The sequence below is a fragment of the Rhinatrema bivittatum genome, chromosome 1, assembly GCF_901001135.1.
Source record: "Rhinatrema bivittatum chromosome 1, aRhiBiv1.1, whole genome shotgun sequence".
NCBI classification, from domain to species: Eukaryota; Metazoa; Chordata; class Amphibia; order Gymnophiona; family Rhinatrematidae; genus Rhinatrema; species Rhinatrema bivittatum.
Genome location: NC_042615.1, coordinates 808,788,632 through 808,802,512, shown reverse-complemented (window position 1 = coordinate 808,802,512; position 13,881 = coordinate 808,788,632). Strand labels below are relative to the sequence as shown.

The following is a 13,881-nucleotide window of genomic DNA, read 5'->3' as shown; positions in this document are numbered from 1 at the left end:
GTTTTTTGTCTTCGGGATTGGGCATTAATGAGTAGAAGGGAAATGAGATGGTGAGGGCTTGCGGGGTGAGAGAAATGGGGATGGAGGTCAGACGCCTTTTTAGAGTGTTGTGGCGGGAGAAAGGGGGGAGGGACAGTTTTGAGGGGTGTCCGATTAGATAGTTGGGGGGACAGGGGTGAGCGTGTGGGGGCATTATTGGGTAGAGGGCTAGCAGTGGAGAAAGGACAATTGTGAGCTGCAGGCACAGTAAAGCAATTGAACAGAATAATGCAGTTGTAGCAGATTGATACAGATGTAGGCTCTGTGGTGCAAATGAATAGGTTAATGCAGTTTAACAACATTAGAGTACTTGAGCGGAATAATGCAATTGAAGCGGAAGATGTACAATTTAACAGAGTACAGGGTACACCAATTTACCAGAGGAATGCAGTAGAAAAGATTAATGCAGTTTGTCATACTTAAAGTAATAGAACAGAGTAGGTTGGCATATGGATAATGTGGTTTATAGTATGCAGATACTGTTACGTATTTTACGCTATGAATTTAGCCAGGAAGGTCATGTGAAAGTCTTCTGAAGGAGACACACTTACGTGTGATGCTTTTGATGTGAGGTCCAAGGTGTTGGTAGGGCTGAGATTTGCGAACGGTCTGAGGCTTGTCTTTAATGATCGTGGTTCTCTTGGTGAGGGTACTTGTCTCCAATTGACAGACGGCTGCTTCTGGCAGGGTGTTCTTGGCTTTAGTGAGATTGCTAGAAACAGTTTAGGAAGACTGGTGGGGTGCTGCTCGGGGTGAGCGAGGGGCAAACCGAAGGGGCGAAACAAAGGGGCAGGCCCCTTTGTCGCGCTCCTTCGTGCGCGCGGCGCACGGCGCCTAGCTTCCGCCTATCAATTTAAGCCAAAGGGGCTGTCCCCCGATTGGCTGTGCGGCTGAAGCAGATGATTGGTTCCGGCGAGGAAGGAGGCGGAGAAGAGGCGCGGTTTTTATCGGGGCAGCCTCGTGGTCGGCGCTGGAGCTGCCGTGGGTAAGCTGATTGAATTCTTATTTAGTAGTAAGCTAAGTCTCCTTTATAGTCTAAGATAAGAATTTTTTCACTTTCATATGTGTGTGGCCTCAGAATGTACTGTAGGTAGCATGATGGCTTGATTAATGTTGAAAGCTGATACTTTTGGTAGAAACTGCAGGTGGGTGCGGAGCACCACCCTATTGTGAAAGAATTGCATAGAAAGAGGATAATGAACCAAAGCCTGAAGCTTGCTGACATTTCTGGCTGACTGAGGGGTTAGGGAAGATTAGGCCATTGTAGAAAGACTAAATGAATTCTTTGCTTCCATGTTTATTAATGAGGTTGTTGGGGAGATACCAGTTCCAGAAATGGTTTTCAAGGGTGATGAGTCAGATGAACTTAACCAAATCACTGTGAACCTGGAAGAAGTAGTAGGCCAAATTGACAAACTAAAGAGCAGCAAATCACCTGGACCGGATGGTATGCATCCTAGGTACTGAAGGAATTAAAAAATGAAATTTCTGATCTATTAGTTAAATTTTGTAACCTATCATTAAAATCAACCATTATACCAGAAGACTGGAGGGTGGCCAATGTAACCCCAATATTTAAAAAGGGCTCCAGGAGCGATCCAGGAAACTATAGACCAGTGAGCCTGACTTCAGTGCCGGGAAAAATAGTAGAAACTATTCTTAAGATCAAAATCACAGAGCATATAGAGCAACATGGTTTAAATGGAACATGGTCAACATGGATTTACCTAAGGGAAGTCTTGCTTAACAAATCTGCTTCTTTTTTTTTGAAGGGGTTAATAAACATGTGGTTAAAAGTGAACCGGTAGATGTAGTGTATTTGGATTTTCAGAAGGCGTTTGACAAAGTCCCTAATGAGAGGCTTCTAAGAAAACTAAAAGTTATGGGATAGGAGGCGATGTCCTTTCGTGGATTACAAAATGGTTAAAAGACAGGAAACAGAGAGTAGGATTAAATGGTCAATTTTCTCAGTGGAAAAGGGCAAACAGTGGAGTGCCTCAGGGATCTGTACTTGGACCGGTGCTTTTCAATATATTTATAAATGATCTGGAAAGGAATACGACGAGTGAGGTTATCAAATTTGTGGATGATACAAAATTATTCAGAGTAGTTAAATCACAAGTGCATGGTGATACATTACAGGAGGACCTTGCAAGACTGGAAGATTGGGCATCCAAATGGTAGATGAAATTTAATGTGGACAAGTGCAAGGTGTTGCATATAGGGAAAAATAGCCTTTACTGTACTTACACGGTTAGGTTCCATATCAGGAGCTTCCACCCAGGAAAAAAAGATTTAGGCATCATAGGTTCAGTGTGCTGCAGCAGTCAAAAAAGCAAACAAAATGTTAGGAATTATTAGGAAGGGAATGGTTAATAAAATGGAAAATATCATAATGCCTCTGTATTGCTCCATGGTGAGACCACACCTTGAAATCTGTGTACAATTCTGGTCGCTGCATCTCAAAAAAGATATAGTTGCAATGGAGAAGGTACAGAAAAGGGCAACCAAAATGATAAAGGGCATGGAACAGCTCCCCTATGAGGAAAGGCTGAAGAGGTTAGGGCTGTTCAGCTTGGAGAAGAGACGGCTGAGGGGGGATATGATAGAGGTCTTTAAAATCATGAGAGGTCTTGAAAGAGTAGATGTGAATCGGTTATTTACACTTTCGGATAATCGAAGGAGTAGGGGGCACTCCATGAAGTTAGCAAGTAGCACTTTTAAGACTAATCAGAGAAAATTCTTTTTCACTCAACACACAATTAAGCTCTGGAATTTGTTGCCAGAGTGCAGTTAGTGTAGCTGGGTTTGGATAAGTTCTTGGGGGAGAAGTCCATTCACTGCTATTAATCAAGTTGACTTAAGGAATGGCCTCTACTATTACTGGCATCAGTAGCATGGGATAGGCTTAGTTTTTGGGGACTTGCCAGGTTCTTATAGCCTGGATTGGCCACTGTTGGAAACAGGATGCTGGGCTTGATGGACACTTGGTCTGACCTAGTATGGCATGTTCTTATGCCATTGAATAGACCATAAGATTTGCCCATGTAAGTGCATTTTACGCAGGTAAATGGATTTTGAAAATTGCTATAGTAGTAGTTACAATTGCTATAGTAGTAGTTACAATGTACATCCTTTTGAAAATTACCCCCCATGTGTAGAATATTTAAATCTGAAGGCTCTCCTACTTGATGGCTTCCTAGTAGGCACTATTATGTCCTCAACCTCTTTGGGGTAAGAACAATTTGTCTATCATTGAATGCTCAACATTCAAACCATCAAGTTGAGGGAGGGAAGGTTCAGATGACAGATGTCACTCTTCTTGAATTAATGAGGATGGATCTGACTCAAGAGGGCTCGGAGGACTGCTGAACAGTTGTGTCAGGTATGCAAACCAAACTTGTCTGGGCCATGCTGGAGCTATGAGGATCAAAAGGGCCCGGTCTTTGAGCTTGTTTCACATAGTTCTAGCTATTAGTGGAATTGGTGGAAAAGTATTCTTGAGATCTACCTTCCAATCGAGCAGAAAAGCATCCTGAGTGGATCTGAGTTTGCTGGGAAGAATGGATCAAAATCTTTCTAGTTTTCTGTTTTTGTCCTGCCACAAAGAAGTTGATTTGAAATTTAATGTAGACAAGTGCAAAGTAATGCACTTAGGGAAGAGAAATGCAAATTATAGCTGCAACATGCAAGGTTCTACATCAGGAGTCACTGCTCAGGAAAAGGATCTAGGTGTCATCATTGAAAATACGTTGAAATAATCTGCTCAGTGTGCAGCAGCAGCAGCCAAGAAAGCAAACAGAATGCTAGGGATTATTAGGAAAGGAATGGAGAATAAAACAGAGAATATCATAATGCCTCTGTATCGCTCCATGGTGTGACCTCAGCTTGAGTATTGGGTTCAGTTCTGGTCACCACATCTCAAGAAAGATATAGCAGATTAGAAAAGGTACAGAGAAAGGCAATCAAGATGATAAAGGAGGTGGAACAATTCCCTTCTGAAGAAAGGCTAAAGAGGTTAGGATCCTTCAGCTTGGAGAAGAGACTGCTGAGGGGAGATATGATAGAGGTCTATAAAATGAGTGGAATGGAGTGAGTAAACGTTAATCAGTGGTTTACTCTTTCAAAAAGTACAAAGATGAGGGGGACACACACACTGAATTTATTGGGTAATACATTTAAAACTAATAAGAGAAAATATCTTTTTACTTAATGCATAATTAAGCTCTGGAATTCATTACCAGAGGATGTGGAGAAAGATGTTAGTATAGCTACGTATAAAAAAGGTTTGGACACATTCCTGGAGGAAGGGTCCATTAACAATTATTAAGGGAGAGTAGCATAAATCCACTGCTTATTCTTGGAATAAGCAGCTTGGAATCTATCTACCTCTTGGGATCCTGCCAGGTACTTGTGACCTGGCTTGGCCACTGTTGGAAACAGGATACTGTGCTTGATGGACCCTTGGTCTGACCCAGTATGGCAAGCTTTATGTTCTTATTGCTGGAGGTCCCCGTAGACTGAATAGTTTTGTCAGCTGTTGATTGTTGCAGAGGCCATTCATGTGAACGAAAAACTCTACTGAGACATTTGCTAACATATTGGAGATTCCTGTAAAGTAGGTCACTTGCAGGACAGCTTAATGTTTGCATGCCCATGCTATATCTTTATTGCTTCTTGGCACAGAGTCCATGAGCCTATACCTCCCTGTTTATTCATGTAGAACATGGCTACTTGGTTGTCGGTTTGAATAAGAATACCTCCCTTGGAGTCGATATACGAAAGTTGTTAGAGCATATCTGATCACTCGCAGTTCTAGGAGATTGACCTCAAATTGTTTCTCTATGAATGAACAAGTTTCTTGAGTTCAACAGGGGTGTGGGCCTCCCACCCATTTGTTGGAGGCATCTGTCACCAATGTAACTCAGTGAAAAGGTAGATGCGTGGTACACCCTCCTTAAAGGATGAAGGGGTCTAGCCACCAGAGTTGTTTCTGCAAGGTGTTGCATATAGGGAAAAATAACGCTTGCTGTAGTTACACGATGTTAGGTTCCATATTAGGAGCTACCACCCAGGAAAAAGATTTAGGCATCATAGTGGATAATACTTTAAAATTGTCGGCTCAGTGTGCTGCAGCAGTCAAAAAAGCAAACAATGTTAGGAATTATTAGGAAGGGAATGGTCATAATGCCTCTATATCAAACGCCTCTATATAGGAACGGAAAATGTCATAATGCCTCTATATCGTTCCATGATGAGACCGCACCTTGAATTCTATGTACAATTCTGGTCGCCGCATCTCAAAAAAGATATAGTTACGATGGAGAAGGTACAGAGAAGGGCAACCAAAATGATAAAGGGGATGGAACAGCTCCCCTATGAGGAAAGGCTAAAGAGGTTAGGGATGTTCAGCTTGGAGAAGAGACGGCTGAGGGGGATATGATAGAGGTCTTTAAGATCATGAGAGGTCTTGAATGAGTAGATGTGAATCGGTTATTTACACTTTCGAATAACAGAAGGACTAGGGAGCATTCCATGACGTTAGCAAGTAGCACATTTAAGACTAATCGGAGAAAATTCTTTTTCACGCAACGCACAATAAAGCTCTGGAATTTGTTGCCAGAGGATTTGGTTAGTGCAGTTAGTGTAGCTGGGTTCAAAAAAGGTTTGGATAAGTTCTTGGAGAAGTCCATTAACTGCTATTAATCAAGTTTACTTAGGGAATAGCCACTGCTATTAATTGCATCAGGAGCATGGGATCTTCTTAGTGTTTGGGTAATTGCGAGATTCTTGTGGCCTGGTTTGGCCTCTGTTGGAAACAGGATGCTGGGCTTGATGGACCCTTGGTCTGACCCAGTATGGCAATTTCTTATGTTCTTATGCTTCATTTCTCTTGAAATTTCCCCTTTGGTTGAGTTAGCAGGGCCATTGGGAGTGGAGGCCCCACTGCAGAAGTCAAATATGAAGGCAGATTAGTGAAATTAATGAACTGTATCCACCTTGTGGCAAAAAACTAACTAATACTTCCCTGGCCATCAGCTGATCTGTGATCAACAGTCTGAATACTAGGGACTTGAGAGAATTCACCTGATCTGACCAAAAAAATGTTCTCTCTTGTAGAGTCTGTCCATGCCCATTGAATTTTATTTTCTGGGATGGAATTAGTCGATTTCTTGAAATTCACCAGAAATCCTAACAACTGCAGGAATTTAATTTTTTAAGTTTGCAGGAAGGTTAATACACTTTCCCAGGAAGTCACCACTACAAGCCAGTCATTCAGGTAGGGGAAGACTTGAGTGCCCTGTCATTGCAGGTATACTGCTGCTACAGCTGGATACTTAGGGCCTGATTTTAAAAGGGTTACGCGCATAAGTTATGCGCGTAACCCTTAAAAAAAAACCCTGCGCGCAAGTCCCGGAGCTTGCAAAAAGGGGCAGTCGGGGGCGTGGCCAGGGGGCGTGGTGTCTGCTTGGGGGTGTGTTCGGGGGCATGGGGGCGGTCCGGGGGCATGGCCGAGTGCCCCGACACAGCGGCCTGTGTCGGGGCCTGCCACGGCAGCAGACAGCCGACGCGTGTAAGTTACGAATGCCCGAAGGCAGGCGTAACTTCGCGGATAAAGGTTAGTAGAGGGATTTAGGTAGGGCTGGGGGGTGTGTTAGATAGGGGAAGGTGGGGGGAGGTGGAAGGAACGGGCAGCTTGCGCAGGGCTCGGCGCGCGCAAGTTGCACAAATGTGCACCCCCTTGCGAGCGCCGACCCCGGATTTTATAAGATACATGCGAACAAAAGTACGCGCGCGCGCTGTTTTTTAAAATGTACCCCTTAATGAAAACACTTGGTGCCGCTGACAGGCCAAAGGGTAGTACTCTGTACTGATAATGGGAAGAGTCCCCCACAAAGTGCAGATAAAGCCAGTGGAAGGGATGAATGGGTATATGAGCATAAACTTCCTTTAGATTCAGAGCGCACATCCACTCCCCTAACTGGATGAAGGGGAGAATTATGTAGAGAGAATTTATTTTGAATTTCTCTTGGAATATATGCTTGTTCGAGCTTCTTAAATCCAGGATAGGTCTCAATTCCCGGGTTGTCTTAGAGATGAGGAAGTAATGAAAGTAGAACCCCTGGCCATAGTGGTGGAGTGGAATAGGTTCTATCGCCCACTGATGGAGGAGCAATTCCACTTCTAGGCATCATTTCAAGTGAAAAAGATCCAGATTGAAGGCTAAGCAGTAAGGAAGTGTGGGAAACCATGAGAAATGCAAGTAATATACAGACCACAATCTTGAGAACCCAGGAATCTTTGGTAAACTTGTGCTACTCCAGGTATGGCTGGATTATTTTTCCTACCAGAAAGGATGGTTGCTGGGTTTTTCAGGTGGTCAAAAACTTGGTCCAGGTTTGGGCTGGACATGTTCTGTTGCTTTTGGTTGTCTGCACTCATGTTGAACTCATAGTTGCTGTTGTACAAGTCGAGGTGAGATCCATTAACACTGGAACTGCTGGCAGGAGTGTCTCTGGAAAAATGGTGTTTTAAAAGTGTAGTAAGTGCTTCTCACAGAAGACTGTTGCTCTGATCTTGTGGAGAAGGATTGGACCACCACATATTCCTTTATTTGCGTTACCATTTCTCTGAATTTTTCCCAGAAATTATCACCCAGACAAAGATCATGTGCCAATTTGTCCTGGTCGTTATCCCGCAAGCTACTGGCTCTCAGCCAAGCCATGCGGCATGCTCTGATGAAAGCTGATGAAGTACATGCCATTGTATTGAATGCTTCAGAAATAGATTGAATAAGATAGCATATACATCTATATATATATATATCTCCCACTCTATTTAATATTTATCTCCTCCCTCTCTGCCATTTCCTCTCGTCGCTAAATTTGAAATTCTACGTATACGCAGACGATGTCCAAGTTTTGATTCCTATAACAGGCTCTTTGGACTCAGCAATCAAATTATGGGAATCTCACCTTCAAACTATTAACCATCTCCTTACTAGCCTCAACCTGGTGTTAAATACTGCTAAGACTGAAATCCTGCTTATCACCCCTGAAAATAGTCTACACTTACAACAATTGCACACTATCTCCCACATCACTCATGCTAGAGATCTTGGAGTTATTATTGACAACCATCTGAGCTTAAAGAAATTTATAAATTATACTATAAAAGAATGCTTCTACAAGTTACAGGTGCTTAAAAAACTCAGGCCTCTCCTATATCACCATGACTTCAGGACTGTACTCCAAGCAATCCTGTTCTCTAAGGTCGATTATTGTAACTCGATCCTACAAGGTCTACCAGCTGTTACATTATTTTATTTATTTTATTTATTTATTTAAGGTTTTTATATACCGGCAATCATGAGAACATATCTTGCTGGTTTACATGAAACGGGAGTGCATTAAATACATCAAACTAGAACTCAGGTGACCGAAAGTACAGTTACAATTAACAAGGGTGGCAGAACTTGGTGAAGAGGAAGAAAAAGGAAAGAATAAATGGTTAAACGATATACAAGTCACATTACAAGTTATGTACAAATGGCATGATTAATGGCTGAATGTTTTGAGGAGTCCTTGGGTTGTGTCCTTGGATTGTGTCATTAAATTGTGTCTTGGAAAGCTTGCTTGAATAACCAAGTCTTAAGTCTTTTCCTAAAAGTTGGGAGGCAAGGTTCCAGTCTGAGATCTGTGGGCAATGAATTCCACAGAAGGGGGCCAGCTGTGGAGGTGGCGCGATCTCTTAGGGTAATGTGTCTAGTCGTTTTTGCAGGGGGAACTTGGAGTGTGCCTCTATAAACATCTCTGCAACTCTATAAACTCTATAAACTCTATAAACTCTATAAACATCTCTGCAACTACTCCAAAACGCAGCTGCAAGGATTTTGACCAACACTAAGCGCAGAGATCACATCACGCCCATTTTAAAAGACCTACATTGGCTTCCAGTTAATTTTAGAATTGTTCACAAATTCCTCACCATTATTCATAAAAACATCCACCACCAGACTCCACTAGACCTACTACACCCTCTCAAACTACACTCTTCAGCTAGACCTTTGAGAGATGCCTATAAGGGATCCCTTCATGTTCCCCCAATCAAATTGGTACAAAGATTATCAATCAGGGACCGGGCCTTTCAACAGCAGGCCCCACCATTTGGAATACACTACCCCCAGACCTCCGACAGGAAACCTGCCTCATAAATTTTAAAAAGAAACTGAAGACTTGGCTTTTCGGTAGAGCCTTTCCTGTCTCCTAGACTATATCCTACTAAGATATTTTTCAATCAGCTGTACTTCAATAACTAGCAGAATGTCATATAATCATGTTATAATGCTAGAGTTATTCTCCTGAGGTTGGCTTCAAGCCCCTTCTCTCTGTTATATCTCTCTACTTTGATTATCTGTCTCTTCATTTCCAATTCCTAGTTACTCTCCCTTGTTATAATGTAACTTTTTACCTTCTGCTCACAATCTGTCTCCTCTTTTGAGGTTTGACTAGTTACTGTTAATGTACTATCGTTCTATGTAAACCGAGTTGATTTGATCTGTATCAAGAAAATCGGTATATAAAATCCCTAAATAAATAAATAAATAAATATACACTCAGAGTCTAAGAGTGGCTGAGAGTATGTGGAACCACCTTCCCTAATGGAATTGAGGGCTTTAATATTTATATGCAATCCTGTAAGTATTGAGCCATGTAGAATTAGTAAACAGAGATGCATGAATTAAGCCTGGAGCTCTAGAATACCTTGTTTCCAAAATTGTCCAGTAGCCTGGGATCTTTCCCTAGTGGAGAATTCAAGAATATTCTCATTTTCTTTGCTCTTTTAAGAGCTGATTCTACTACAGCTGGTTGATGAGGGAGTTGCACTGTCTCAAACCCTGGTGATTTTTGCACTGTATATTCGAGGCATAGTTTCCTTGCCACTGGAACATAGGAAATAGGATTCTCCCACATTCTTGTGTGTAATTCTTGTAGGATAGCTTGGATTGGAATGGCTGCTAGCACCACCTACCATGGTTTCTAAAATTTGGAGGAGGCCAAAGACCTTTTGCACGAGGATCTCTGTCGTTATGCACATTAACTTCAAGTTCTTTTCCCAAGTTGTCCAGAAATCTGACGTGAGAGAGGACTTCTGGTGGAAACGAGTGTTCTGTAGATTCAGATAGGGGGTTGGAGTTATTCCCATTGGACCCTCTTCAGAGCCTTAAGGTGATGGAATACTCATCCAGAACTCAGTGATGAAGATGGTAACTGAGGAGGGGCCCTTGGTTGTCTTAGAGGAGTTTACTTCTGGTGTAAATCCTCTGACTGGCTGAACTCCACAGCAAGGGAGAGGCTGCAGGCTGGAGCCTTCTTGCAGGGGTTCTGATGGAGTATCCCTATGCATTGGGGATACTGAGGTTCCTTCTCAAGGTAGTAAATCTGAAATTCTGGAAAGGAGAGGTTGTAAGGCACCTTCCTTAGCTGCTAGAGAAGTAACGAAATCCTTCACTAACTCTACCACCTGGTCTAAGGGCTGAGATGCCTTCTGGCCTGGTTTGGGAGGTGGAATATTCTCTTCTACTACTCGAAAAGAATCTTGCATATTTTCTGGGCTCTGTAGTATTTGTATTATGGTCCAATTATATGTGAAAGTTACCAGACAACAAATGGGGGATGGTGTTTCTAGACATAACCCTTGCTCCAGTAGCTTTTTGTGTAAATGCTATGGTAATTGGAGGGGGCAGGTGAAGCATATCCCTTTCTGCCCCTGACAAAATTCTCAGCGTACTGCTGCATGATATGTAGAAAATGGAAGTCTTTTCCAAAATCAGTGGTGTTGAGGCTTGATGTATTTCACGTTCTGGGCCTCGATGCGCCGAGGACTTATCTATCCACAGTGCCGGGCTGAGGCAGCAAAGTAACTTAGAATAAAAAATATTAAGAATTCACAGGTAACAGAAGAAAGAAAGACAGAAAGACAGGGTACACATCTGTACGGGTGCTCACACTGGAATTCCCACAAAAGCTCTATGAGCTAAGAGAGAGGGGTCAGTTTAGGCCGCCAGATGACATCACCTCCATGTCATGGCTAACTCAGGCCTCCTCGTTGATGGAGAAACTCCCTGATAGGAAATTGTGTACCAGAAATTTTGATTTCTCTTGCCTGTGTTTCATAAACTTTTTTTTTTGCTGTGTTTTTTCTTGTTTGTAGGATTTTAAGGAGTATGTCACCAAACTGGATGAAATCATGGTTCTAAAATCAAAGTGTATCCAAAGTATGCGAGCCCAACTGCAGCTGTACTTGGCTTATCGTAAGCCTGAGCTATCCGCAGAAAGGACCTCAGCCTCCTAGACTGCACACTGGAATAATGACGTGTTTCGTGCTGAATGAATCACAGCAGCCACACAAGTGCTCCTTACCCATGTTTAAAGGCCAGGCAGACCCAGCCAGCAGTGGGGTGGGAGGCTTTGGTTTAGCTTTCCTCTTGAACCCCCTACACCGTTGGCTTAACTGGATCCGGCATGCTTTGGCACAGAGCTTCACTTATCTCAACCCAGGCCACAGAGACCCAACACCAGAAAGAACACAGGCACTACAGAGCTCAGTCACGTCTTACAAAACTGCTTTCAAAATTCATCAAGGCAGGATTATACACACCTGAAATAAAAGCTCAAAGGCATGGCGAGGTCTTGTTTCCTAGACGAAAAGGTAACACTGGCCCACTTCAGCTCTATTAGCACAGACACTGATGCAGTAGAGTTTCTTCCCCTTAGTCCAGAGGGTGCAGTGCATAGTGAGAAATTAAAAAAAAAAAAAATCAGGCTTAGAATGTGATCTTATGACAATATTGTTAAATCACCTTAAATGTGATGTACTAGATGCTGTATTTAACCCAGCAGCCAAAAGAGCTGAAATCTTTATTAAGCCATTTAAAATGACTGTACCTACTGTGTACGATGCAGAATGAGGAGGAGTACCCAGGCCATGTTTGTTTACAATATTACTTCTAGTTCCCATGGATTGATGTGGTCATCAGAAAGCATCTGGAGGTGGTACCGTATCCCTATTATCATTTCTTTTCCTTCCTAGGATCAATGGTCAGAACCAAGTGCTCTATGCTGGCAGGGAAGTGCCCTCTGTGAATGAAACAATGCCACTTTAATATCAGCACAAGCACCCAGTCCCCGTCCCCCCAAGAAAAGGATCATTTGATGCCACAGGACTGAGGCACAGAGGGAGAAGGGGGGTTTATTGTGCTTTGCCCCGGAGGTAGGGGTAATGCTTGAGGTAGATTTCCTACTCTTGAATTTGCAGGGAAGGAGATTAATTACTGCAGGCTGCTAATGGCCCTTTAAGGACAGTGGCGACAGGGGAGGTGGGAGTCTGGTGGGTATCAGCTATGAGACAGCAGCAGGTGCTGATAGCTGCTTTTTTTTTTTTTATTATTATTATTATTATTATTATTATTATTAAACTGCACTTCTTGAGGTACAATTAATACCAAAGTTAACACTTCTTTTGCCTAAATATGGGCTGTGATGATTTTAAGTGAGCCAATTAGTACATTAGTTAATTTAAATTTTAATGCAGAAACTGGGATGTTAGAAGTGTATTAACAAAAAAAATGGCTGTTAGAGACCTTTAATCCATATTAACCCCATGGACTTAACAAGTATTAAAACATTAGCATTATTTAATAATTAGGCTCCTTAATTAGTTGACAAGGAATCACAAGAAAAAAGTGCTGATGTGCCTGTGCACAAACTCCTTTGCGATAAGCTGGTAGATAGCCAGATCCCCACCACACTCTGCTTGTGCCTCTTTAAGCAGCAGGCTGCCTCTTTGAAAAGCAGAGAGCAGTTCATTCCCTGTACGTACCAGGATCAGTCCAGACGGTGGGTTATGTTCCCCGTCCAGCAGATGGAGTCAGAATAAAAACTCGAGAGGGGGCACTATATAAGCCCCTCCCCTTTCCTCACTCTTCAGTATTCTTCTGACTCCAGCAGATGTGAGCAGGGGACTCTGCGGTCCCCAGTGCAGGAGATTAGGTTTTCTAGTTTTCTGTTTTCTTTTGCTTTTTTTCTCATAAAGGGATCAAGTAAATAAGTAAAAGGTATAATTTTGAAACAATTTAGTTTCTGGGGAGACTCAGCAGCTTTTTGCCTTTTGAGTTGTGAGGTGCTTGCTGCCAGGTCTGTACCTTGTTTCTTTCTTCCCCCCCCCCTCCCCCTCCGTTTTTCAGGGCACCCTTCTTTGGGTATTGGGGGAGTGTTGGGGAATTTTCTTGTGTTAAAAAAAATAAATAAAAAATAAGAAATTTTTTTTCCTCAGGCTTTCTCGTTGTACTCTCTGTATTCGGGCCGGACCCGGGGTGCATACTAGTGGCGCTAGTCACTCCCCCTCCCTCTCCCGTTATTTTAAATTAGTTTCAGCCGCTACCGACCCATGGTTCGCGAATCCTTCTCCCGGGACCGTCGGACACCGGGAGGTTTAGTCCTTCGGCGCTTTCTCTGGGTCGGTGGGGGAGGGGTGATCTGTGTGCCCACGGCGTTTCTGCACTGCGAATAGCGCGCTCTTTTTTTCCTGTCCTTCCTAAAAAAAAAAAAAAAAAAGCCGAACAGACCATGCCACGCTCCTCTGAGTGTTCTGCCTGCGGCAGGCAGGCTGGTCGGCTCTCACGGGAGGGCCTCTGTGACTCCTGCATTTTTGAGGATGAAGTCACCGAAGGACAGGAGGACGAGTCCGCAGGTCCTCGCTGTGAGGACCGCACGTCTCGAAAGCGGCAGGCCCCGTTCCCTCTGAGTGCGGGAACGGCGGCCATTTTGTTTTCAGAAGGGG

General features: G+C 43.1%; 1 protein-coding gene across 1 annotated transcript in view; it reads left to right on the top strand.

Moving 5' to 3' along the window:
- Positions 1-13,655, top strand: part of KIF24 (kinesin family member 24) — a 196,544-nt gene extending 182,889 nt beyond the window's left edge. Inside the window, exon 13 of the mRNA XM_029581240.1 lies at positions 11,254-13,655. Within this exon, the coding sequence (XP_029437100.1) occupies positions 11,254-11,394 (141 nt within the window). The 3' untranslated portion in view covers positions 11,395-13,655. The remainder of the gene's footprint in view (positions 1-11,253) is intronic.
- The last annotated feature ends 226 nt before the right edge of the window (positions 13,656-13,881 follow it).